Source organism: Salminus brasiliensis, chromosome 7 (genome assembly GCF_030463535.1).
Source record: "Salminus brasiliensis chromosome 7, fSalBra1.hap2, whole genome shotgun sequence".
Classification (NCBI taxonomy): Eukaryota; Metazoa; Chordata; class Actinopteri; order Characiformes; family Bryconidae; genus Salminus; species Salminus brasiliensis.
In genome coordinates, this window is record NC_132884.1 from 25,186,880 (window position 1) to 25,214,469 (window position 27,590).

The following is a 27,590-nucleotide window of genomic DNA, read 5'->3' on the forward strand; positions in this document are numbered from 1 at the left end:
AGGCATGAGGCTTAATGAAATAATGCAACAGCTCCCGTTTCTCCTTTCAGAAGACATTTCCGAGGAGTTCTGGAGGTCCTTTCTCCACCTCAAAGTACAGGAATGGTAGTTAAAAAAAAACAAAACAATAACATCTGCTTAAAGTACTAAATGGGGACTGTGAGAAAGCTACTGTCAAACACTCATTCGCTCTAGAAGTGCAGACAGCATCCAGCGTGTCTTTAAATATGCATCTGCAACTGCCACTGAGCTTTTCCTCTTGAAGCTAAACAGTTCTGAGGATATTATAAGGCAGGCTTACACGTTTGAGAATGGCCATTTACAATTCTAACACACTACAACTCTTAGCTATAACAAAATAAAGGTCCTCTGCTCCCTGTAACCACATGGGGGACGATAACAATGCCACTGTCACCAGCTGTGCAGCATGCCTCTATCCGCAAAACAGCATCAAGGATGTTTCTCAACACACAAAAGGACAAATGCACACTAATTGCCACCGAGCTTCCGTTGCCCCCCATTCAGCCAGGCACAATAGAGACGCGCGCAGAGCGGGGAGCGGAGTGACAGCGCTGATGAAAGCGGGGAGAGTGGAAGGAGGAGGAAAGCAGAAGGAAGAGAGAAAGAGAGAGTGGCACGCTTACCTTCCTCCGCCGCTTCCTCTTTCAGCTGCATGTGTGCAGAGTGCACTCAGCTGTCCGTGACACGAGCCTTCGCTCGCTCTTTCTCTCCCTCCCTCTCTCTCGCTCTCTATCCCTCTCTCCACCCCTCCGCCTCTCCTCTGCCTCTCCGACTGAAGCCAGAGGGAAAATCCCTGCTCCTAAATTCAGACGCGGCCGCCTTAACGAAGCCTCTGAATGGAGACGTGGGCAGCAGCCAATGAGAGAGCGCGAGGGAGGAGGACAGAACCATATGAGACAGAGAGAAAGAGCCAAAGCCCAGGGGAATGGTTAAAGGAGGAGGGGGGGGGGGGCGCTCCTCCCAGAGAGAGAGGGAGAGGGAGCGAGAGAAAGAGACAAGACATGAATGTCAACACACACACACACAAACACACACACACACACACACACACACACACACAAACACACACAAACACACACAAACACGCATACTCTGAGTAACTTTGTACCCCTTGTCTTAAATAGCCAACACGGAAACTTCCAACGACACGTTTAAACAACCGTGACTTCTTCAATCTTTCTAAAAGAGCCCGGGTGGAGAGAAACAAGATGAGCCAAGATGAGAGACAGACAGGAAAGGAGAGAGAAAGAGAGAGAGAGAGAGAGAGAGAGAGAGAGAGAGAGAGAGAGAGAGAGATTGAATTAAGACAGGAAAGAGGAACATAAAAAGACAACAGAGAAAGGAGAGAGGGAAACAAAGACAATGGAAAAAGCAGAGGCAGAAAGGAGAGAGAGAGACAGAGACAGAGAAAACGTTAATGAACAAATGAGAGATGGACATAGAAAGACAATAGAGACGGAAAACATGAATGAAGAAAGGAGCGAGAGAGAGAGAGTGTGAATGAGGAAAGAAGGGAGTGAATGAAAAATATGAGGGACAGAGAACAAGAGAATAAAGGAGAGAGAGAGAGAGAGAGAAAGAGAGAGAGACAATGAAGGCACGAAAATTGGACAAAGTGGGAGAAAGGGACTGCAGAAAGAAGAAAGGGAAAGAGACACAAAGCATATAAAACGAGAGGGTAAGAACGAGAATGAAGAAAAGACAGAATAAGACAATGGAAAAAGGAGAGGGGGCAGAAGTGACAGAGAGAGAGAGAAAAGAAAGAGAGAGAGAGAGAGAGAGAGAGAGAGAGAGAGAGAGAGAGAGAAAGGTGAAGAAAAGGTTGTCCAGTGTATCTATGAAAAGCCACATATTCCTGAGCTCAGTGGCGACAACTGACAAAGGAGAGTAGCCCCTCCCCACCACACACACACATATATATATATAGATAGATAGACATTATACACATTAAACCACAATAAAAAAACAGTTCTAGTGCTAAAATCTTTTATAACCATTCTCTCATACAGAAACCCAAACAGCCCTGTGTCGGGGGGTGGGGGGGGGGGGGGGGGGGGTTGGTGTCATGATATGCATTTTAATACTACCATATTTCCTACTCTGTGAGGTGACATACTGACATAAATTAGAACGGCTCCTACTGTTCAATTACAAACCATGACATGCCGTTAACAAACAACCACAAAAGTACGGAAACACACAAATATCAGTGTGTATCTGTGTGTGTTAGTCTTCTGTTACTCTGGTGTTGACCATGCTGTCAGTAGAAGTTGTGTTCTTGTTCTGACCGTTCCACCCAGACCACAGAAATTGAGAAGACTGTAAAATAACGGCTACCTTGTCTTTCCTTACGTGTGTATCAGAAACACCACAACACATACCCAAACAGCCTATTGAAGCAAGTCTGTACTAATTTTCCATTCAGTGTGACCTTTAGTCTGCTGTCCACTATTATACACTCACCATCACGGAGTATAAAAAATGCCCACCACCCACTCTCACTGACACCTTTAATGTGAAGAGTGGTCAGTGCCTTCCAACTGAGGGACAGTTTCCCTTGGGGGGGTGGTGTACCACCTGTGCTCATTGTGCAGTGCAACGGAACAAAGCGCCCGCCTCTGACTGACAACACACACACACACACACACACACACACACACACACACACACACACACACACAGACACACACACATTCACTCACTTCGTCCCCCAAGTGTTAACTCTGGGTGGCCGCTGAGCCTTTTACATTTCAGTTGCACTATAATAAATATTCTAATGAACATCTGCACCAGGAGCCTCTTCTCACACATGTTCCTGTTCGTGCTCCCCTGGGCCAGAAGCTTCTCTGTCCCAGCGTCCCAGGGTGTCCCCCTGCTGTCCCACACACACATGCACACACACACACACACACACACACACAGACAGTGACATGAGGGCTGGCCACTGGAAGACGACAGCTGATAAGACAATAAGGGGGGTATGTACAGCGAAATGATATTCCATGGGCTTTGTGCAGCGCACAGGGCGAGAGAAAGAAAAAGAGCGAGCGAGATTTCTCTTTCTTTGCAAAGAGCTCTCTCTCTCTCTCACACCATAAAGCAGTGCGCAGTGGAAGAGCAGGACATAAGATGAATGTGAGGATTGATCACACGAAGCGCCACACATTCATTCCAGCAGCAGCACAATCGAAGGACTATTCAGTCCATAATTCTGCTCCGAATCCTCCAGCCTGACTCAAACTGGCAGAACTCAATCGGAAAAAGCTTTCCTTTCCTACTGAAACGAGGGCAAACATGTAACGCATCTGCCCCGGTCAAAAGGACTCCAGACATGCCACACAATGTAATTCACTCTTTGTACGCCTCTGTCAGCTGTGAAACAGCATATTTCACATTAAGACTGGGCGACATTAGGACTCAGTGTAGACGCAATTAGTCTGAAACATCTCAACAGCTCTTGCAATCAGACCATCGCAATGAAAAAGCCTGACAAGCAGCCGCACGGATCGAGACAAAGCACTGTTATTACATAACAGCTCCTGGGTGCAGTAATTTCATGTCATCGCAGTTAAAGAGTTCTCTCCGCTTGGTTTCAGATGATCGTGCCTTAAAACGCCAAGATCCAAAACCCCCTGACAATGTTGACACAGAATTACAGCCCATGTTCGTCAAGCCGGGACTCCAACACTGCCTCTTTTCACGTATTCTGCTCGCAAAGAGTCATCTGAGCTTTTATTGCAGGAATCATCCCATCAAGAATTAACGGCCTGGATTAATGAGCCATTGTCAGCCTCGCTTGTGGCTTCTGAATAGGGTCCAGCCTCAAGTCTATGACATCATTGTCAATGGCTATAAAACAGTGTCAAAGTCTTCATAAATTACAGAGGACTAGCACTGCGTGCAAGAGACCAGAGCGGCCCTCTGGACAAGACTGGTGCAAATAACATTACAGAGGGCTGAGAAACTTTTCAGAGGGATCTTTACAAGATCCTAAAGGCATTAGGTTTCTGCGAGGGGAACAGGCTCAGCTAGCGGAAAAGATGTGAGAGTGCGGGCCAAATAAAGCAGCTATTTACTAAAAAAAACAAACAAAAAAACCCGTCTGGGAGAAGAAAGACGGAAAAGACAGGCCGTCCATCCATCCTAGACAGACAGTTCCATTCATTGCCATGTCAGATGGCAGGCCCTAATTATTTCAGTGTAAGTAATCTTGAATTGCACTTGAATTATGAGTTGATGGTGAAGAATGGGACTGTTTCTGGAGGAACTGGCAGATGCACCATAAAGCTGGATGCATTGAGTTGTAGCAGCCTTTTCAAAGCTCGTGCACCCTCCCCCATTCCTACTGAACTGGACTATTCACCCTCTAACTGCGCAGAGCCTCCAAACTGACACTTGGAGGAGAGAGGCAACATTGCTCAAGTGTTATTACGACTAAAACGATTTCCATTTCAATCCATTTTCAGCAAAGTAGATGAAGCACAGCGCGGGGTTTCTGGACCGCCGTCGTCCTTCTAGGATTTCATGCAAATGAGTGTGGCCGGACCTCCACTCATCCGTCTCGGCTGGAGCTATTGTAGCTGCCTTTCAGCCGCTCAGTATTCAGAGACACGGACACGTCTTCGGCTCAGCGTGTGAACAGTAAGTTAGCTAGCTAGCTAGTTCAGTTAACACTGTCCATCAGCCCCAACAACTGTTACACGGCTCTAGCAGGCAGTTTTGAACAGAATAACCCACACAGAGACGACTGACCACTGAGGAGAAGGGCTCCCGGCTTCTGTGTGTCATTGATTTCAATGGTGTCAAACCCGGATGACGACCGTTAGTCATCTTTACAGCGTTTTAGGTTAGAAACACAACATATCGAAATAGGAAGAGCATGGCCAGTCAAAGTTCACCAAAACTACATAAATAACCAAAACAGCGTTTGATAAACGAGCTGGAAGTTAAAGTGAGGGCAGTTTGGAGATGGGTCTCAACAGAGAGCTGTGCCGAAAAGCCGGATACGAGCTGGATAGAGATGGCGCACACAAAAAAGAGACTTCTCTACTCTAAAATTAAGACAGAACTAGCTAAATAAAGAAATAACGCAGGCGATTTCCCACACAAAGTTGAAGAGGGACAAGCATACAAAGTCGTGACTTATCTATCTGGCTAGCACTAGCTAGAGAGCCCTACAGGTTAAGCCCATGGTAGCTCCTAAGCTGCACTGGTGCTCAGGATTGTATAAGCCATTGTATAAGCTAGCTCCAGCCCTGAAAGACATGTAGCTAGTGCTAGCTGTGTACATCCAGTTACTGTCACAATTATCTACAGCAAGTGCTCAGGCAAGTTGTGTCAGTACCTGGTGGCTGGTCCATCTCAATGTAAAATATTAATTCTGTGGAATAGGGCATCATCACATCCCTCCAGTCGTCATCTTCTTTCTCCGTACTCCACACTGTATTGTACATTGTCTGTGAGTCCAGTGGCGAACGACACTTGTCTCTCTCTCGGAAAGAGTAGAAAATAAACCTCAAAACGAAGAAATAAAAAAACATACACAGTTCTGGTTGTAATTCTGCCAGCTAGCTATAACTAACTAACGTTTTCAATACTGGACGAGCTCAACTCTGAAGTCCCCGGTCTGAATACCTGCTTCAGAAGAAGGTGGGTGTGATTAAATCTGTCAAAGCACCAGGCTTCACCCATCTAAAATGATTAGTACTCTTTCGAGCATGTTACAAATAAGTTCTCCAGACAGAATAGAGAGTAGATACCAGCTCTACTATCCACTCCGTCCTAGCAAAGGCAGAACAGTAGGCTTCATTTCAAGAGCTCTCAGCACACCACCTTTCACTTCATGCGGGAGCGACCATCTCTCCGCGCGGAAGGGGGCGACTTAATCCGAGAGCGTCGGGCAGGCTCGCCCTTTAGTCACGTTTATAAAGTCTTAATCTTTTCAAAGGATAACGCTTCTGAATGCTAAATCACACTGAAACGTTATACGAAACGTAGTCTCCATGTTTTCGGCCAGGACGACAATGCAGCGGCATTTCAGTGACAAGTGACATCATTTTCGAGCACCCCTCTCTCTTCTCCACTGAATGGTATCGTCTAGCCATGCTCACGCGCTGAGCCCAACACGCAGACTCCAGATTTGGGAACCAATCGGAACGAGGCGCTTCTCCAACTCTGTTGCCAAAGTAGGAGCTTTGAATGTCTGTTTTTTCTGTCCACGGGAGCCAATGAGCAAGCGCGAAAAACAAAAGTCGAAATCCTATTGGCCCAACAGTTACTAAGAGGTAGAAAAGCGAAGGGGGGAAAGATGAGGAAGGGGGAAAGATGGAGCTGCGGCCTTTACACTGAAACATTCCGTACACGACTTCAGCCTCTTGGGTCTTGTCATTTTTTGCCCACATACACTGTCTCAGCTCCCCAACCACCACAACACATCGCAAATGTAGTCATTATATATTATATAGATTTTCAAAGAAAGACTTTCAGAAGACTACTGTTCAAATACGTAGCATGTAGCCTTACGTTTGTGGACTTTTTCAGTGAGACCATAAAACTAGGGTCACTAGATGCGTCTGTCTGGGATTTTTATATTTGCATTAAAATAATAAATGTTCTGTAAAAGGTGGAAAAAGTACAACTATATAATTATTTTACTTGTATGACACAGTTGAAATAAAAGGAAGTCAGATAGACTAAAGGCCAGATAGACTGCATGCTATTCTTTTTTTTGAAAGCTAAAAAATTTAGCTATTTATTATTTTTGAAAGCTAAATGTCTGCATTTTATGAAGTTGGCCTTTTTAGAACAGGTAGTCAGGAAATAAAAAGCAGATCATTATTTGAACAGAAAAAAAGCTGTGTGAGCTGCACACTTGCAAGAGCTTTTTTTTATTAGGGTGTCAACATATGTCATTTATGTTAATTTATGTAATATATAATATTTTCAAAAAAGAAGACACTGGGGACACAGGTGTCCACTTTGGTTAGGATGTTGTTGCGGGGGGCTTCAAGTGATCCTAAATTGTAGGACAATGGCAATGTGTGTGTGATGGTGGGAGTGAGTTAAATACCCTTAAAATCATGCAATTAAAATGAATACATAAACCTTTAGATTTTTTTTCTTTCTGTTCAAATAATGATCTGCTCCTTATTTCCTGACTACCTGTTCTAAAAAGGCCAACTTCATAAAAAGCAGACAAGCTCAAAGTGTCGAGAGGGGACACCAATCTGCTTGTTTGTCTGCCCTGTCCTCTTTTCCCTCATCTGTCAGATCTGCATATCACGGACAAGGACGTCTGTCCTACACGCTCTGTGTAAAGTAGACATAACAATAAGAGCATCTACTTAATGCACGACTCACAGGACCATCCAGATGGCTCGTGCCTGCCACAGGCTCTGCTTGTCAAGTGTGTCAAACTTGCTTAATTGTCACTGTCTGTGCCTCAGTCCAGTGTGGACAGATGGATCCGAAGCACCATCTAGGAACTGACTCACAACGGCAGTCCAGAAGAGCTGTGGGAAAAAAAAGTTCATCTGTCGTACCCAAACTGTAATGACATATTCACCTATTTGCAAATTGCATTCATAATTACAAGCTTCCCATGCAAGGCTCAAAAGTGCACATTACTTTGTAATCAGACGAGCCAGCCTTACAGTTTGAGATTAAGTGCGTCTCTGGGGCTTCAACCATATTGTTAGCTGCTTTCTACCCTGAAGGCGTGCACACATGCACAGGTGACCATGGGGATTTGAGTGTTAGTTCATGAGGTGGCCATAGAAACCAGTCACAGAGCCAAACGAAGCCGTGACACGCCAAGTAGCATATCTGAGTGTGTAGCACTCGACAATGGATGAATACTGATTTATTGCTTGTATTAATAAAACTCAAAAGTGTGCCTAATTTCAAATGTAAAGAGATTATATTCCTAAAATTTGTAATAATTCATTATGTATACAACCTAACAGCTACTGACAGCTCATAATGTATTAAAATACACCAGATATAAAAGTACATAATGTAATAATATATTATATTATCATAATACACATTCATAAAGCCCTGACTTCTATGCATTTTCAGGAACAAAATCATGTTGAATATCTGGCAACCTAATGCCAGACAGTAAGTTATAGAGAGCTATAAGAGAGGCATACATTTTCAGTCACATGATTGATGAAAAATTAAATGTCACAAGTTGCATGCAAAAGTTTGGGCACTCCATGCACAAGCAAAAACTGTTGTAACTTTTGCATGTGGTTTAGATCTGAACAAGAAATTCTGGTATCACCTGGTAAATGGATTCATGGGCAACCACAAGATGTCTGTCACAACCTCAATACAAACCAGTGACGGGAGCCCACACACACACACACACACACACACATACACACACAGTGTCTCCAGATGTTTCAAAAGTGTAACACAATTTGCTCATAGGCCTTGGCCTGGAAATTGTGGCTTTGCGCTCGACTTGGACTTTTTTACCCCCCCTTAACTGTGTGAAAACAGAGTTTCATCCCCTTTTTCAAATGTATTCCTGCCTTGATTTTTTCATCAGGCCGGGACTGAGGCTGTTGAATTTGAGGGGCTGGCTGAGAATTGTTCGCATGTTATATTTTATGAGCTGGATTGCTTCATTCCATGCTGCCTCTTTGCATGTAGATTGCTGTCTTTGAGCCAAAGGGCAGACACGACTAGCAGAGAGAGAGAAAGAGCGAGCGAGAGAGAGGGAGATTCTAATCTGCCTGGCTACAAGACCCTGCTAAAAAAACAAAGCCTCACCCAATCAAAAGAGCCACAAAAAAGGAGGTTTGAGGAAGTTTGGAAAGGTACGTTTCCGACTCTTGAATTTCAAGCAAAGTGAATGACACTGTAGTACCAACATGCACCAGTACAACAGCCTGTTTGCTGGGAGACAGGAGTTTTTCCCAGCTGTTTCTGAGCTGATTATGTAGATTATGCAGTAGCCCCAGGCTCTGTCATATTTTTCGGTGACCTTAGCAACTCACGTACAATGTACAGTTCCAGTGCTGATGAGAATAGACTGCTCCACAGCTTCCTTTGCTAAACATAGACATAAGTGCGGAATCAAAGAGGCACACAACCGTTGCTGTTGTGTAACCGCTGCTGCCTCTTATGCATAATTCATAAAGTTTCTGAAATCTACAAGAGGTAATGCCAGTGCTCTCAGAGCTGAAATGGCTGAAGGAAATTGGTTTCACTCCATTGTAAATTACACGCGGTGAGAGAGATCGCCTTCTCACTTTTTTGCTGAGCTCATCAGAAGCAGGCCACTCTCTCTGTCACTGTCTCTCTCTCTCTCTTTCTCTCTCTCTCTCACTTTAGAAACGTGATATTAGAAAGTGTCTGCCTGAGCCATACGGAGCGTCTCTCCAAGCCCACAGTGGCAGCGGCAGCCTCCTGCAAGCTGCTGGCAGCAGAGGACATCTGGAGAGGCATGTACCAGCCCTAATGCCGCAAAGGCTAGCTCTCTAATGCTAATGCTGCCTTCTCCATATGGTATCGCCCAAAGTACAGTACAGTCTGCCCCAGTAACCCCAAGATTAGGCTTTCAGTTCTGTTGCTGAGGCTGGGGTTTTGGCAGTTGTTTGAGTTTAGGAAAGACCTGTAAACGAAGACTGGTGATGATAGTTTTCAACACACTCCATACACACGAGAGACTCTCTGATGGACTCATACTACAGTGAGTTGAACAGTACAACTTATCTGACTGCCAGACAAACATTACACATCCAAAAAATGATGATCAGATACACGTCTAAGCATGGCTTGCTATCTGCCTGCATTTTTTATTTCTTTCCACTGAGCTGCACTAATGGGCTCTTATGGCTGCCTTCCGCGAAAGGAGTCATGTGTCTCGGATAATGCACGCTCCGATTTGAGTTAAACGATTAGGCACACTGTCTGGAATTTTCTCTCCACTCATTGCTACCTAACATTTTCGTACTTGTTGAAGACTGCTCTGCATGCAACCATGCACCGCCGGTGCTGCAGAGGATGAGAAAGTACGTGGAGTGGAAAGGCCAGGCTAGGTTGAGGGCATGTCCTGGGGAACAGCTCTAGCACTGACACCCATGTGTTAATGACTTTGCAAAAGTGTGGGGTGGAGAGACGCACCCCCCCCCCCTTCGAGAGCTTATCAACCAGTGAAGAGGACTAAAGACAGACACACACCCCCTCATCCTCCTCCCTCTCTCTCTCTCTCTCTGTGCAGAATGGCAAGCTCTCTCGAACCATCCTCAAAGCCAATTGGGTGATGTCATCCTGCAATGTGAGCATCCCTGTTGGACTGATGCAATACTCTGGTGACACACGGTAACAAGCTGCTCGCACTCATATCTCTTTCTCTCGCTCTCTCTACACACACACATATATATGTATATTTTATATATATATATATATATATATATATATACACACACACATGCACACACACACATATATATATTATATATATATATATATATATCAAAAAAGTATTGGGACGCCCACACATTCATTATTCCTTCTGAAATGAAGGATATTATAAAAGAGCTCATCCTGCTTTTGAAGTGACTGTCTCTACTGTCCAGGGAAGGTTTTCGACTAGATTTTAGAGCATTGCTGTGAGGATTTGATTGCATTTAGCAACAAGAGTGCTAGTGAGGTCAGGATGTTGGATGATCACCACCCGTCATCCCCCACCTGCCCAACTCCAAAACTAATCCCAAAAGCATAGATGCATGCACAATCATTTCAGAGAACACAGTTCCACTGCTCCACAGCTCAATGCTGGGGGGCTTTACACCCCTTTTGCCCACCCCTGGCATGGTGCCAATAGGTTCATGCTCCAGTCCTATTCTATCAGCAGTACTTCTCCACAAAGACTTGACAAGCTGTGTGTGCGTATTTTTGTCAGAAGTAGCTAAAGGCATTCATTAGAAGGGGTGTCCACAAACATTTGAACATATATTGTGTGTGTGTGTGTGTGTGTGTGTATATATAAAAAAAAAATATTAAAAGTTCTAATCTCTCTCCCTCTTTTTTACCCATTTGTGGTCTACTTTTCTGTCTTCCTTTCTCCCCCGCACAGTGCCTACTCCACACTCACCTTATCTCCCTCTCTCGCTCTCTCTGGTTGTCATGGCAACGGGCACCATGGCTCAGCATTCTGCGGCCCGGAGGATAATGGACGGGCTCCTTAACCCCTTCCTGCCTGAGCTGCTGCAGAATGACTCAGTCAGATAGGATATCAGTGAGCTGGATCCACACACCCTTCTCAGATTTACAGCCTGCAGTGCTGATTAAGCTGCTATTGATACTCCTGTACAAGCAGCATATTAGCCATGAGATAAGATAAGGGCTGCAAAACAAACAAGGACATCAGAAGTTTCTATGATCTCAGAACATCTATTGTTCTCCTTTAAGGCTCAGGGGAAGCCTTTTAACCCTTAGAAGACGGGTTCTTTAAATGACGTATTTAATGAAGTAAAGTCATTGCTGTGTTCTGTGGAAATCAGATGAAAATCTGTTGATGGCACTTTAATAATATTTGAATAACAGAGCAAAACATAGTAAGGGTTAAATCCCACAGAGCTATTTTAATGTTCTGGTGTGGGACTGAAGTAGTTTGCCAGGCTTGCGAGCCTGCGTCACAAGTGTGTCACCTTATTGAGAGTGAATACTGGCAGATTACTAGGCTGTCGTGATTAGAAGAGTGCACTTCTATGAAGTGAGTTATGAATAGATTCCCTAATAGCAACCTGCAAAGGATTAGAGGCTGAAACTAGGTGTGTCATCTCTTTAGGGCCTAAAGTGGAACAGGATGGAGGCCTGGCCGGATTACACTTCTGGAGGGTGTTACAGTTCATAGGTATGAACAAAATGCATGCCGGATAGAGAGAGGGAGATGGAGAGGTACAGAGATCGAGAGAGCAATAGATGGACAGAGAGAGAGAGAGAGAAAGAAAGAGAGAGAGAGACTGACCTTGGATAGCAGAATCACATGCTGCCACTGCCCCAGAAGCAGAGAAAAGAGCAATACTCATCTGAAAGAAGCTCTCTGTTAAGACATCCGAATCAAATGGCTGTGCAGATATCCTGAGACACTGCTCTACCCTACTTTTAGCTAGCATGCAATCGCCATCCAGTGTTTGTGGACACCTAGCTTTCAACTCAAAGGACCTAAAGCTCACAATTAAAATCCTCGACATCATAACTTCATAACATCATAACATACTTAGCCTACGTATAACCTATGTATTAGATTTATAAAAGAACTAATTGTAGTTACTAAATAATTCATAGTGGTTCTTGAATAATGGACAGTGCTTGATAATTCATAGTCATTTATTAATAGTTTTTAGTAATTAAATTGATAAAGGTCAATAAATAATTGAAAGTAGTCACTAAACAATTTAAGTAGTTACTAAATAATTGATAGTAGTCACTGAATAATTTAGAGTAGTTATTGAATTACTGGTTGTAGTCACTAAATAATTAAAGGACATTTTAAATAACTGATAGCAGTCACTGAATAATTTATAGTAAATATATATCAGTCACTACATAATTTAAAGTGGTTATTGAAGAATGTATAGTAGTTAATAATTCACAGTAGTTCCTACATAATTCCTAGTAATCAGTCTATTAAGTATAGTACTTAATAATTCATTCATAGTAGTTATTAAATCATTCATAATAGTTACTTAAAATAGTATAATACATTTACACTAGTCAGTACATCATTTAAAATACTTATTGGATATCATAATGGCTACTGAATAATTCATAGTTACTAAATAATTCCTTTCATTTATGAGTTATTAAATACATCATGGTAGTTACAAAACAATTCATAGTAGGTAAAGAATACATATTTATTCCATTTATTTCATAGTACATTAGTTAGTATAGTAACTTAGGACCTTAGCCACACAGCCTTCATGCACATATTTGTATACTTTTGTATTTATTGTTTTTATTGTCTTTGTACTTAATTTATATGCAACCTGTCTCATGTTTTGTCTGTTGTCCTTGCACTATTGTGTCATGTCCTACCTATCCTGCACCGGGGATTTAGCCTAACAGTGTTTCGTTGTACTGTACAACCCTGTATTATTATGATGATAATACAGTTGAATTGAATTGAATAATCGTAGTTGCTAAATTATTTATAGTAGTTACTAAATAATTTAGAGTATTTATGTAATAACTCACAGTAGTATTTAGCAAATAATTTAAGTGAATTATTTAAGTGAAATAAATGATATTAAAAAACACAATTAATAGTGAATAATTCACAGTAGTTAATGAATAATACAAAATAGTCAATAAATCATTTTGCATACTTTAGTATTTACGCACAGTGTTTTTTTAGTGGTTGGCTTTACATCCCACTTGGCTGAATGAGTGTCTAAGTGATGTAAATTCAGAGAATTATAGCACAATACTCTACAATGTGTTTTCTCATCCTATAGTTTAGATGCACAGCTTTGTTGTCTCTGTATGGAGGCAATTTAAATGCTTAGCAACCACAACTGTGGGAGTTGCAGACACTCAGAATGGGCTTCAATGCCTGTGTGTGTGTGTATGTGTGCGAGAGAAAGAGAGACAGAGTTTTCAATCATGTATCAGGGGATGATTCAGGCATCAGGTGCTAGGTGTAATTGTAACCAAGTGCAAGAGAGAGGGGCTTTATTGGATAGTTTGTTCATCCCAGCATGAAACCTCAACGGAAATCACATAATTATCAGACAAATGAGAAAGAAACAAGCCCTTCTACCTTCCCGCAACCCAGAGACTCTTTTAATAATCAAACTTCAACTGAAGAGCCCTTAGGCATGGCCTGGTGCTTGGATGGTTGGAGGTGATGTATTAACATATAAATCAATGGTTAACTTGTACTGCACTACTGTCAAAGCAGAGATTAATATCCATGGTGATGTTGAGTTTCAAGCATTTATCAATGCTTTAATCAATGAAAAGTCACTTAGGATAGGTCTGCACATCCAAACACCTGGCTTTCCTTTGAAAGTTGCAGACTAATAATTTTCACCTGCAATTTTAATTCAATTATTTTGCAACATTCAACTTTCTTGGTTTGAAGAGCAGTTTGTGACTGAATAGTGACTTGATAGTTTTCTTTTTAAAACAAATGTGATGACAGTGTTGGGGGAGTTACTTCTTTACAAATGATTAATTACTTCAAACTGTAGTAGGGCTACTCCTAATTACCTTGAACCTCATTACTTTACTTTTAAGTTACTCTTTAAAATTCCAATTAGCAAAAAAAAACCAATAGCATAACAAAAACAAGTACCTCAAAATCAAATTTTTATGAACAAACTAACAATGCAATGTATAACTAAAACAAAGGTTGAAAGCCGATCTGCACCAAGAGCCCTTTGAGCTTCAAGTACATCTTGGTGTGACCCACCAACCCTTTTTCCTGTCCTGGCACTGAAGTGGTCTGCAAACGCAGACTGAAGACCCATCTCTTCCAAGAGAACGTAGGTCAAGCGTAGTATATGTTGAGTATTATGGTATCCATACTGACTTTTGTATTTAGTAGTATCTAATCTTAGAGGTATCAATACAATATACATAATTAGCTAAGGTATACTGTATTGATATTTTTGAAGTAAAGACGCTCTGGATAAGAGCGTCTGCTAAATGACCTAAATGTAAATGTAACAAAAAATAATGGAATTCATTGCCTTGAATGACCTTTATACGTTAGTTCCGACCTCAAAATCTGATTGGTTGGGATGCGTTTTAACCATGCTGATATTTGTGATTTAACAGCCCTGGCTTTTTCACACTAAAACTGTATCACTCCACTGGCAACAACTGAAAGGAAACTGAAAGGCTGTGATGATCTACAGGGCTGCACAATAAGTCGTTTCAGCATCGGCATCACATATGTGTATATACAATAGTCACATTGCAGGACTTGCGATGTCAGGTGCAATAATTTATTTTGGTCCAATATTGGATACATGGAGTGTATTATTATTAATCATGTTGGATAACTGACTTGAAAACACAAGCCTATGCATTCTGTGGCCTACATGCCGAATCCAGCTTTTATCAATAATAAAATTGTACCATGTAGTCTTAGTACATGCATTCAGTAGCATTAATTTAATGAAGCTTATTTTCAGTTGTTCCTGAATGCAAATAAGGAACTCTTTAGCATGTGGGTTCTTTAGCCATTAGTTTTATGTTTGCATAATCAGATGTTTGGACAGATCGCTCGCTGAGTTTTCAGCACTCCCACAGTGCTGGTCATATTTACAATTAGAGTTGTGCAGTCAGCCATTGCTGGTAGCACACATTATGTTATGTTTAAAATGTGCTGCTCATATTTAATATTAAGGCATATGAGGAACACAAGTAAAAGTCAGTAACTGGAATGTAATTATGTCATTTAAACTGCAATGTTACATTAATCCCCTTTTTTGCAATTACTGTAACACTGTCTGAATGTCTGAGTGCTAACATCAGCAATTTTTGTACAGAAATGTTTTTTGCATGCTGACAAATAAGCCATGCTTAATCATTTACAAGCAACATACTGGAAAGCTATGTGTCCCTAAACTTTTGACAGGCAGTTTTGTCCAGTTTTGCGTAGTGACCTTTCGCAAATTACTGGTCTGGGCTGGGCAGGGATGAGGAATAGAAGGGGGGTGGATTAACCGTCAACAAAATTACTACAAATTACAAAGTGTCTGTAACCTGGCCACACTTTTAATCATGCCATGTCCATAAACTCCTCCCTCTCCCTGAACTGCACTCTACAAGACTTCAAAGGGTCAGCGTCACAGCTGTCTGACCCAGCCTGGCCTGCAGCCTACAGAGGTTAAACAGGGAGAACAAAGCCACGGGAGCAACCACCAAACAGGGCTGTGCTTTATGGCTGCGGTGCATCATAGATGTGGCTGCTGTTTACCCTAACATCATGGAGAACAATGGCACTCCAACACAGCATGACTTTATGTGGGTGGGCTAAAATACCACCCATATCCAGGAGAAGAAAAAAAGCTCTGTTCAAAAATACTAGTATATCGTTGCTGTCATGCAAACATCTATCTCCATTTGTTTTTGCTGTTTAGCACATTTTGACATAATGTGAATCTGGCAGTTGTTCTTTATACTGTTCCACAATTTCAGGATGAATGGGCCAATAGAAATGCTAGAAAATGACTTCCGTTGAAAGTTAAGAACATTTGAGAAGCGAGTGATGCTGATTATACAGTAACGATGGCTGGGTTGGTGTGGCGCAAGAGATAACACCACTACCTGCCACTGAGCTACCACACCATGTGGGAGACTGGGGTTCGATTCCCAGTCTGGGTGACTATGCTGCGCTACACCAATAAGAGTCCTTGGGCAAGACTCCTAACACTACATTGGCCCACCTCTGTAATTTGAGTAACCATGTAAGTCGCTCTGGATAAGAGCATCAGCTAAATGCCATAAATGTAAATGTAAATGCAATGGCGCAAATGTAAACAGGGCTCCCAGCTAGGACTGGCCACCCCCCTGAAAACCAAACTGGGCTTTCAGATGGACATGGTGACCAGCTAGCAGATGAAACAGCCTCAGATGGCTCAGAAGGCTCCTTCAGAGCATGCCGGCAGTAATGAATGGAAATTGTCACTGTATGCCTGTTTGGTTGGCTGAGGAAATTTCTATTTCTGTGAGTGACACTTTTTAAAAAAACAGCTTATCATCACACACACGTTTTACTTAACACACCTGTGAATGGATTCTACAGTAGTTTTAGTAATTCTTAAATGTACTGTCTTGCTCTTGATCCAACTTTTTTAAAGCACAATTCCTCTAGACATAGATGCCCTATTGGTTCTAATTAAAGAGATAGCTTGCTTCCTGTTAACTGCAGTTAACCCTGCAGCTCCAGTACAAACTTTATACAATGTTAATGTCCAAATTTATACAAATGTACTGTCCAAAGGCATCAATACACCCATCTAATTTCTGAATTCAGCTACTTTGATTTTAAAACATCTTATAAAATCCCTGTAGAAAAGCATTGCCAAATGGGACACTCTGGAAGATGTACATGAGCCTCAGCTAGAGGGGTATGAAACCCTCCAGCACTGGGCTGTGGAGCAATACAACTGATGCAGCTCCATCTAATACCTCTGGCATAAGCTGGGGTGTCATTTAAGATACTGAACTAATCATCCAACATCAGTACCTGACCTCACTAATTGCCTAGTGGCTGAATCAAATACTCACAGCAAAGGTCGAACATCTGGTGTAAAGCCTTCCAAGAAAAGAAGAGGCTGCTACTGCAGCAAAAGGGGGACAAACTCCCTATTAATACCCTTGAGGTCAGAAGAAATGGATGAGCCGTATCTACAAACGTTTGGAAATGTAGTGTATTTTTAGGATAGCATTTGGTGGAAAGGGCTGACTTTGTATCACAGGAAGATTTAAACTCGATACGTCCTTGAAAAGAAAGGTTCCTAAATGGTATCGTTTTTGGACCTTTACAGAAGTTCTTCACATTTACGCATTTTAATGTTCCTTAAATAACTATTTATTTAAAGCATTCTGAAGGAAAGTGGTGTATGGTATTATTCTGAAGGTACCCATTCTGGCACCACTTTTTTGCAAGGCCATAATAATAGAAAAAGTTTGCAGTAAATGTAAGTACAGTAAAAAAAGTTACATACAGTCCATATAGCTGCATATTCAGAAATCAGTGTTTCGCTGATGTCAGAACCCACTCATTTACACACTGTATCTCCACCTATTCAGCCTACCAGAGTTTAGCCACGTCCATTCAAACTGCATTCTCAGGAGTGTTCTCAGCTCTGACTGCTTTTCGTCCAAGGTAAAACACAGGACAGCCAGTCAGAACAGAGCTCAAATATCTCATGTATATCAGTTTTAAAGGCACAGTAACAGAACAGCCTGCTTAATTCTAAGGGATAAAGAGAGGTTGGAACATAAAGCATAAAGCTGCACATATGTTGTAAGTGGACCCTTAAGGAAAAATATACAATATAAAAATGTAGGAAATGGGTCATTTATAAAAGAAACCTGAACTTATTTGTGCTGGTTTTGGTAATGCAGATGTTTACAGTTACTTACTGACTTATGAAGACATCAGCAGAGCAGGACTAATAAAACTAAACAAATTGATAATCACGAAACAAGAGAGTATGAGGAATAAACAAGCACCTGTGTTTACCTGTGTGGGAGCAAATAAAGAATGAGCAACTATTCAGCAACTATTACCTTTAGAAGACAACAGTGAGAAGTATAAATGCAGGTATATATATATATATATATATATATATATATATATATATATATATATATATATATATATATACATACAGCTTCACTCTGTTCGGGTGCTTTTCAGATCTGCCCACTAAACATGCAGATCTAGGATAGGACATCTCAAAACAATGACACTGAGTTGTCACAAAATGCAAAATATGCATAATTTAAAACTTAATCATTTAGTTGTAAAAGGTGAAAGGTCATGGTATATGTCACGTAACCTTGTGAACTTGTATTTTCCAGTTTCCGACAGCACTCAAAGACAGCATAAATGACGACACTATAACGATTTTACTTGCAAACCTAATAGCCATCACAGAACACAATGCTTGTGCAACATCAGAAAAGTATGGTTTATATTTGTTATTTGTTGCTTCTTACTTTGTGAGTCGTGAAAATGTACGACTCTTTTTTTTTCAGAGTGCTGTTTTCTGTATCCCCTTTTTACCAATAGCAGCAACAAAAAGGCGGTTTAGAGGTGTGGAAGGGAAAAGTACAGCGCTACTGTTCATCACTTAGCAACACTGTCATCTCGAATCAAGTTCCACACTATCACCCGGAGTGGCAGGCTAGTTACGCTGATTCCTCACAGTAACCTGAGCCAGAAGCTATTGACAGTGTCCCAGCTGAGCCAAACCCTGCCCGCAGGGCGAATCTGCCTGTGTGCAAGCAAAAGCCACCTCATTCAGAGCACTGAGACATCAGACAGCCGGAGTGTAACGAGCATGCTGTTCGGGAGACGAGCCGTTTGGGACCAGGTGGATAAATATGGATTCTAGGGAATCCAGGAGGACAAGACACATTGCCACACACACACACACACACACACACACACACACAGACACAGACCCGCACAAACACGCTCATCAAAGAACAGGGTGTCCAGTGGCATGCCATGCAAATTCACATCTCAACCACTTGCATACTGTAGAAAATGAAACACTTTCTTTTTCTGAACTGTCCACCACAAGACACATTTCAAGTGAATGCCTAAAAACTGAAATGGATTTATGAGTTGACCGGCAATAAAAGTGGGAGTGCCCACACGACGTACACAAAATATTGGCTGCGGAATCAAGGGGCCTGCCAAAGAGTGATTGAGGGGAAATTAAGGTCTTGCAAATGAGAGGATGTCAGGACACCGAGGCCAGCTGCCTCTGTTTTTCACGCTGAACTGTGAGGGATTTGCTCTTAGGCACCGAGCTCGAGTTCTGACCCACAACCACAATCAATCCTACCGATCAAATTCATTTACTCTCATTCATTTACTCTTTACTTTCCAGGTTTGGGAAATGCAGAAAATGAGACACTGAAATGCTGTAATTTAAGTAATTAAAAAGATTACTAGACTAAACTAATTCAAACTACATGATGGATGCGGAAGTTTTCATTGCAGAGCTTTTATGTAAAGAACAGTTCAGAGGATTCTAGTTCCAGAGATTTTCCAGGTCTATTTCTAAAGCGTCTGTTCCCAAAAGACAACTGAGAAATTCCCACAAGGCCCAGGCGCTACATTTTTTTCTTTCATTTGATTTCTTCCCTGAAGTCCACATATAATGTTTGAGTGGTTTTATGCAACAAGAACGGCTGTAATTCATGTTTACATGACCATTTCCCAACCTCGCTTTATTACTTTCTTCACTGCCTTGATGATTTTAAACAGGCTGCTTTAGCAGCGTAGCTTCCATATATGAACTGAACAGACTATACAGGCAATAGAGTGCATATGTGGCGCGGGAGAGCGAGCAAGTGAGAGAGCCAGGGAGAGTGTGTGTGTGTGTATGGCGCGGGAGAGTGAGCAAGAGAGAGTATGTGTGGCACAGGACAGTGAACACCAGTGAGAGAGAGAAAGAGAGAGAGAGAGATGGGCTTAGACTAAAGAAAAATGGGGTATAATATGTCACCTTTAAAGTTTAATGAACCTCCATATAATCTTATATACCAGTGGGCCTGGAGCCCCACTGCCTTGCACATTTTAGAGTCTCTCCTTCTCCCTTCACAACTGATCTCACTAATAAACGAATTAACAAGCCCTTCCTGATCAAGATGAACTGTGTGTGATACAGCAGAGAAAACACTACAACATATAGGGCAGTTGAGGTAGCAGGATTAAGACTTCCTAAACCTGCATTCCCAATCCAAACCGGAACCTTTACTGTGTAATGTAAAAAGAGGGATAAGGTTAAGGAGGGCAGGAGAGAAGCCAGTAGAGGTGGAGTTGCATGTTAAGGGGGAACGGCAGCCAGGAAATGAGGGCAGATGGAGGAGTTAATATGGTACTTCATTCTTCATGATGCCTCCAGCATAGAAAGAGGAGGGAAAGAGTTAACCACAGCAGACTAAACAGAGGGTGAAGAAAATGACTCAGTGAGCACTCGAATATCATCCTGACAAGCGAGAGGCCAGGATAAAAAGGAATCAGCAAAAAATTTTCTCTCTAGTCATGCTGCACTGATTAGGAGGGCCACATCTGAAATTAGCCAGAACTCATTGTCCCACATTTCTCGCAGTGCATTTGTTCTCGGGCTAAGGGTACACAGACACAGAACACAAAATAGACACAGAATAGCTGTGCTTTAGAAATGTACAAGGTTAGAAAACATGTTTAATGCATCTGTAATATAATGCATCTATAAATAAGTTTATTATTATTTATAATTATTATATTTACATATTTATATTAATGTTTATGTTATTTATCATATAGTCACCATAAGCCAAAATATACTTTGAATACATATACTGTATTTACACTACTGCACAAAACTTTGAGGGCGTTTTCACCCTTGTCTCGAACACAGGCCACACAGGGCCAGAGGAATTCCATTCGAACTGTGAGTCGATTGCACAATTTCGAACTTTACTTTTCTGCGCATGTTTTTGCTATATGATAGAACCTAGGTTCATCCATTGAATGATTTTCCTTATTTTCCTTGAATATAAACACTCAAGCAGTAGCGAACATTGATTTTCTGAAGTCATGGCATTTCACTGCAAAGGAAAACCTGCAAACAAGGAGCTGTTCTCGTAGGATAAGGGTTTTAGTCATGCAGGTGATAAGTTGAAGCAATCATGTGACAAAATTAACCAATCATGCAACCCTGCACACGGCATAGGAGCAGAGAGCTTTTACACATGCAGAGCTTGGTTGAAGTGAACCCCAGACCACCAATTTCAGTAGGATCAAAGATCGGTTTCGAGACTGCTCCCGGGCTTGAAAAGCTTTCACGCTTGATCAAACCTACCGAACTCACAGAACAAGCGGATCTGAGTCCGGCAAAAAGCTCCAGTGTGAAAGCGCCCTTAGGCACCCAAGCAAACTGACTGAAACCTTTTTCTTCTTGGTAATAAGTGTGAATATGCACCTGTAAACCTACTAAACCTATGCAGTTGCTATCAGCCAATCATGTGGCAGTATTGCAATGCATACAAATACACAGATATGGGCCATCAGATTATGGTAATGTTCACATCAACCACCAAAACAGGGAGAAAATGTGATTGGCGGTGATGTGCTATGGCTGGATTACGTATTTTTATAACTGCAGACCTCCCGGGAATGTCATGCACAACAGTCTCGCAGACTGCTTTGAGCAGACGGAAAGGCTACAGTAGCTCTGATAACTACTGTACAATACTGTATTTTACACAACTGTACAATAGTTGTGAGCAGAAATGCATCAAACCTGGAGTCGGACCTTGAGGAGGATGGGATGCAAAAGCAGCAGACCACATCAGGTTTCACTACTGTCAGTCAAGAACAGAAAGCTGAGGCTGCAGTGGGCACAGGCTCACCAAAACTAGACAGCTGAAGAATGGAGAAACGCAGCCTGGTCTGATGAATCTCAGATTTCTGCTGATAGGATAAAAATGTGGCGCGAACAGCATGAATCATGGGCCCAGCCTGCCTTGTGTCAACTGTCCAGGCTGGTGGAAGTGTTGTAATGGTGTGGGGAATGTTTTCCTGGCACCCTTTAGGCCTATTAATATCAATCAGTCATTGCTTTTATGCCACAGCTTATCTGAGCATTATTGCTGACCATGTGCATCTCGTCATGACCACAATCCACCCTCCTTCTAATGGCTACTTCCAGCATGATTTATCAACTGAATTTTACATTGCAGGTATGATGGTGAGTTCACTTCAGACACTGGCCCGCTGTCATACAAGGGGAAAAGGGGCAGTAATAATAATGACTGCTGATGAGGCCAGATGGACTTGCTGCTTAAGCACATGATCGCAGGGAAAAGGCTCTTTGCACACATGCCATTAGAGCTCTTTGTCCTGAATCAAATCTCCCATCTGAGGAAAGCAAGAGTGCGGTTTACTTGTGATCTTCAGATTAAATTAGTTGGGATGAAACAGAAGAAAGAAGACCTGAATAAATGATAGAAAGAACGGTTTGCTTATCCTAACAGACGTCGTTATGGCGATGCCATTCACCCAACCACAGGACAAACGTTGTCACATGCCCGAATTTAGGCAAGGTCCAATTTGCATATGCAGCGGCATGTTCGAGCGAATTGAGCAGCTGTGGTGTTAGCGACCCAAGCTAGCCGTGGGAAAAGCAAATTGAATTGGACTTTCGCAGCTGGCCTCACATGAGCACATTACCAGTTTTAGTGCAGAGGCACATGACGGCAGATTTGATGGCCAGTATTCAATCTACTAATGCCTCTCACTTATCAGAGATTCAATTATGGTGGAGCCTTAAAGTGCAACTTGCCCCATATAAAGTCAGTTTGGACTGAAAGGTCAAGGGTCCTAGAAGACATGGGCATTTTTGCCCTTTAACCTTTCCTGGGTTACTTACGTTATTCCTTCCTCTGTAAAGAATTCTGGGTTGAAACAGTTGAAAAAGCTATGGGCGTATCACACATCTCATCACCGTGGCTTACAGATGTGTCTCACATGCTGAATTTGAATGTGAGCTGCGATGTCAGCGTGTATGATTCTGACCGTCTAACTCTACATGCCTGCCCTCTCTGTATGGAAGATTATAGGGGAGTGTGTCTGAGGCAATGACATCACCTCAGAGCATGACAACCGACACCGGCACTCGCATTGACCCAGCGCACTCTCGGCTTTGTTAACTGAGCGGCCAATCATTAGAGCGCATCGTCAATTATTCAGGGTGCTGCCATGTCACTTCTTCTGCCTGATGAAGACGAATGGCCAGCACTATGGAGAGAGAGAGAGAGAGAGAGAGAGAGAGATGGGGAGAGGGAGAGAGATAGAGAGACTGGACTGGACTTCTGGGGCCTGAAGGGTCCACATGTCAAACACCAGAGAGATAAAATGACCTAATGCTTTCTAGCTCAGACTGTGTGATTAGTAGATAGATGAGGGCTGGAGTTGTTGAGGCAAGCTAAAGTACACATGCAGTTTTCCTGATCTTAAACTGCCATGTTCACTTAAAAATAAAGGCTAATTAGTGTTTTTTTCTTTTTTTACCATACTTTGAAGTTTCTGGGGTGAGATAGCTGCAGTTCTTATTCATAGTAATAACCTCTTTAACAAAGGAGAGAGAAGGCTTAGCTAAGAAAGACACAAATCGCACCACAGTACACAGTACCATGTTCCAGGTAACAGAGGCTCAAATCTCACATATCTGTCATATCTGAGAGCTCAAAGTTGAGTGAATGGCCTCATAACTGAATGGTATGTAACTTGTAACTGGTGTAACAAGTGTTTAACCAGCACAGCACGTCCATAGGAACCACGCAGGGATAGAAGGGTTTAGTTTTTAGATAGAAGTGCTTGTTGGATGTGCTTACATCACTGTCTATGATGGTTTTCAGGCACATTAGGCAGACTGGTTCATCCAGGCTTGCTGACCCTCTCTTTCATATGGAATGATTTACATAGTTAGCTAAACTTACAGTTTTCCCCACTAGCTTTCGTTGCCTGACATCACCAACCAATGATTTACCACAGCACCCCCACTCTGTGACCCTCCAAAATGCACATGGGGCAATGAGTTTACTTTGGCCATGTACTGGATAGGGCACAGAACAGATATTCAACATGTCATACTTGTCATAATTGTAAAAATACTGCAGTATATACCGCCCAACCCTAATCCATGCTATTCAAAAGAATTTGATACACATTTAAATCAAAGTAAACCACAGTGCACCTTTTACTGAATGCAAATCTTCTCATTGTGATACTCAACTCCATTTAAAACTTTTACTCAAGTACAGGATTTGTGTACACTGTCTTCCACCTAAGTTCATAAACCTTGAATTTAATAACTGAATAATAAGCCTGGAGTTTGAGGAGTTACCTTCACCTCGGCCTGACTACTGACCACAGCAGTATGCTCAACGGCCCTACACTCAGGCCCTAACACCTGCTCCCTCAGGCATCCTCCCAGGCTCGGCTCAGGAAAGGAGCTTTAGCGTGTGTAAGACCAGCCTAGCTCTCTTTAATAGGGCTTTAAGTGCTAGTCAGACTGGAATACCTGAGCAGGGCAGCTGAGGCGGGGTTATAACCTTAGACAGCTCACAATCAGTCCATCCAGGCCAAGCCTACTTACCCTCACCCCAACAGTCTGAGCCAATCATTCTCATGCCTTGCACCTCACACTACCGCACGTCCTACGGGAAACAGATTACGCCCCAAATGCTGAGATGCTGGAACAGACCACCGAAATGCATGTGTGAGTAGGTTTAATTTAATTGCCTTAAATGTACTTGGTCAGACATGTTGGGTGTCTGAAGTCTCACCTACGAGGCAAGTGTAACTAGCAAGTGGTGTGGTTGGTGTGGCGCAACAGATAACACCACTACCTGCCACTGAGCTACCACACCATGTGGAAGACTGGGGTTTGATTCCTGGTCTGGGTAACTATGCTGTGCTACACCAATAAGAGTCCTTGGGCAGACTCCTAACACTACACTGGCCCACCTCTGTAATACAGGTAACCTTGTAAGTCGTTCTGGATAAGAGCGTCTGCTAAATGTCGTAAATGTAAATGTAAGCAAGTAATGGGAATTATAGGTACAACAGCAATCATGTCTAGTAATTACCTTTTATCACTGTCACTTGAATAATGAAACATCAGTAGAAAAAGATTCTATTCCAAGTCATTTTTTTAACTATGGAGGTACCATCCATTTTGATAGACAACAGAATCATACATTGTCAGAAATCACAGAAGTCTATTTGACATGACTTAACAGCTCATTGTAATTTGACAGAAGTGTGCAGAATGCCAATTAGTGAACATATGCTTCAGTTACGTCTTGGCTACAGTAGCCTAATGGCTGTAGTGCAAAACTGGCACCCAACATAGTTTGGCTGATTGACTGCATTTGTCAAATGATTGTGATAAAAGGCCATTTACCAACATCTATTTATTCATGAAACAGGCTGTGTGCTACTTGTAATTGTAATTGATCTCTGTTCTGATTGGCTGCCCTGTATTGTGCCACACATTCAAAAAGCAGCCTGAGCTGAAACACTCCTAGGGCCCTATTTTAGCAATCTTTAGGCAAGCCTTTGACTGCGCAGTCTGTCTAGGTTGTTTTCAGTCAGAGGTGCACCTGTATTTTCCGTTGCCAGACATTTACCTGAACACACCTCACTTCGAGACCACCACGCCCGGCTTAGATATATTCACATGCACAGTTGCTATTTAAACAATTCAGGCGTGAAAATAGACTGTTGGCGGGGTGTAAAATAGTAATGAGCATCATGGTGCGCCTTGCACAGGGTGTAAGGTAGGGCCCTTTATGTCTTCAGAGTGAAGATATTAGAAAAGCTAAATAGGGGGTATTATTTTTTTTATGACGTCACAAAACAAAAACAACACCAAATTGGCTGTTTTTGCAGTTTAGCTTCCAGTTATGGACCGTACGGATAATTTCAACATTTTGAGGCTTAAGTGATGTTTACATACTACATCCAACTTTTTTATTTCAACAAAGCAAAGAACAGTTTTCCATTATATGGGCCCTTTAATGCACTGCAACTGAACTGGAATGACTCAGCACAAGCATGTGTGCGAGTCTGATCCCTGTAAAAATGTCTGAGATGTGCAAGAAAAAGACAGGAGAGAGAATCTGACCACAGAGAGAAGGGAAAGAATTGGAGAGGAAAGACAGTGAGTGTGGGAGAGCGTGAGTGAGGATGTGTTCACAGCTGTACAGTTCAGAGTAAGCCCGGGTGCTCTCGCCTGTAGATTTGGCTGCCCCTAATAGGATTAATGGAGGACAATCTGTGTGAATTAATCTGGCTTTATGGAGAGCGAAGCTGATACACCCTGTGTCTCCTCCAGCTGCTTGCTCCACTGCACTTCCCTCACCCCACTGCACTCCACCAATGACGATCGAGTGGTCAGTGGGCCCAGGATCTGCCGGCGGAACCTCAGAAGGTCTGAGAAATAAAGAGCAATGAACACCGCACTTTCGAGTATTTCCTTTTACATTCAACTGCCCTTTTTTTTTTTTAGCAAACCTAAAACCAACACCTAATCTAACCCTTACCTAATCCTAAAGCTAACTACGACCTCAGTCTTTAACCTTCATAACATATGCAAGCCTCTGAGTGAAGCAGCCATATAAGTGTTGGCCCTATCATCAAAAGATCGCAGCATGTTCGGCCCCATGGCCTGGAGTCCATGACAGCAGTGGTTTCCAACCTTGGTCCTGGAGGACCCCCTGTACTACACATTTTGGTGGCTTCCTGCCCTAACACACACAACCTTCAACTCAGGAAGGGCCTTTTTAATTAGATGATTAGCTGGATCAGGAGTGTTAGGGGTAGGGTAAGCAATAAAATGTGCAGGACCGGGGGTCCTCCAGGACCAGGGCTGGGAACCACTGCAATAGAGCATAATTAGCCTTGCTCATGCTGGCTGGGTAGATGGCGCTCCCTTTCCCCCATCACTCAGCGATGCTAAACCAACATGGACGTAATTGGCTCTGGTACCTAACCTCATTTGACAGAGCTTGAGTTTGTTTGTTGGGGTAGTTTGTCAAGGTTGCCAGTGTTGTGAAGTCAGTTCAGTGTGCAGCAGTGTTAGCACGCATAGAATATAGCATGCAAGTGTATTCAGACTTCTGTTTACCGCAGAGTATGATATCTGCAATTTTAGAAAATCCCATTTATGTCAGTCACACAGAAATCCATCTTAGCCCAAATGTTGACACAAATTCAAAGTAGATACAAATGAGGACCATCAAAATTAATGACGTTTTTGTACATGTGCTATCGCTCCCATGAGCATGAGACACAT

At 42.4% G+C, this 27,590-nt stretch overlaps 1 protein-coding gene and 1 long non-coding RNA gene across 4 annotated transcripts in view; one reads left to right on the forward strand and one right to left on the reverse strand.

The window, feature by feature from the left end:
* pik3r3b (phosphoinositide-3-kinase, regulatory subunit 3b (gamma)) overlaps positions 1-27,590 on the reverse strand; it is a 220,248-nt gene that overhangs the window by 13,677 nt on the left and 178,981 nt on the right. The window contains exon 1 of one of the 3 annotated variants that reach the window (XM_072684315.1): positions 5,366-5,855. The exons of 1 other annotated variant lie outside the window; for it this stretch is intronic. In XM_072684315.1, coding sequence (XP_072540416.1) covers positions 5,366-5,561 — 196 coding nt within the window. In that variant the 5' untranslated portion in view covers positions 5,562-5,855. Of the gene's footprint in view, positions 1-644; positions 759-5,365; positions 5,856-27,590 lie in introns of those variants that run through there. One more of the 3 variants, XM_072684316.1, reaches the window with a different exon arrangement.
* On the forward strand, positions 4,503-11,192 carry LOC140560125 (uncharacterized). The gene is made up of 3 exons (XR_011979954.1): positions 4,503-4,662; positions 10,256-10,356; positions 11,114-11,192. It is a non-coding gene; the product is annotated as an uncharacterized lncRNA (long non-coding RNA).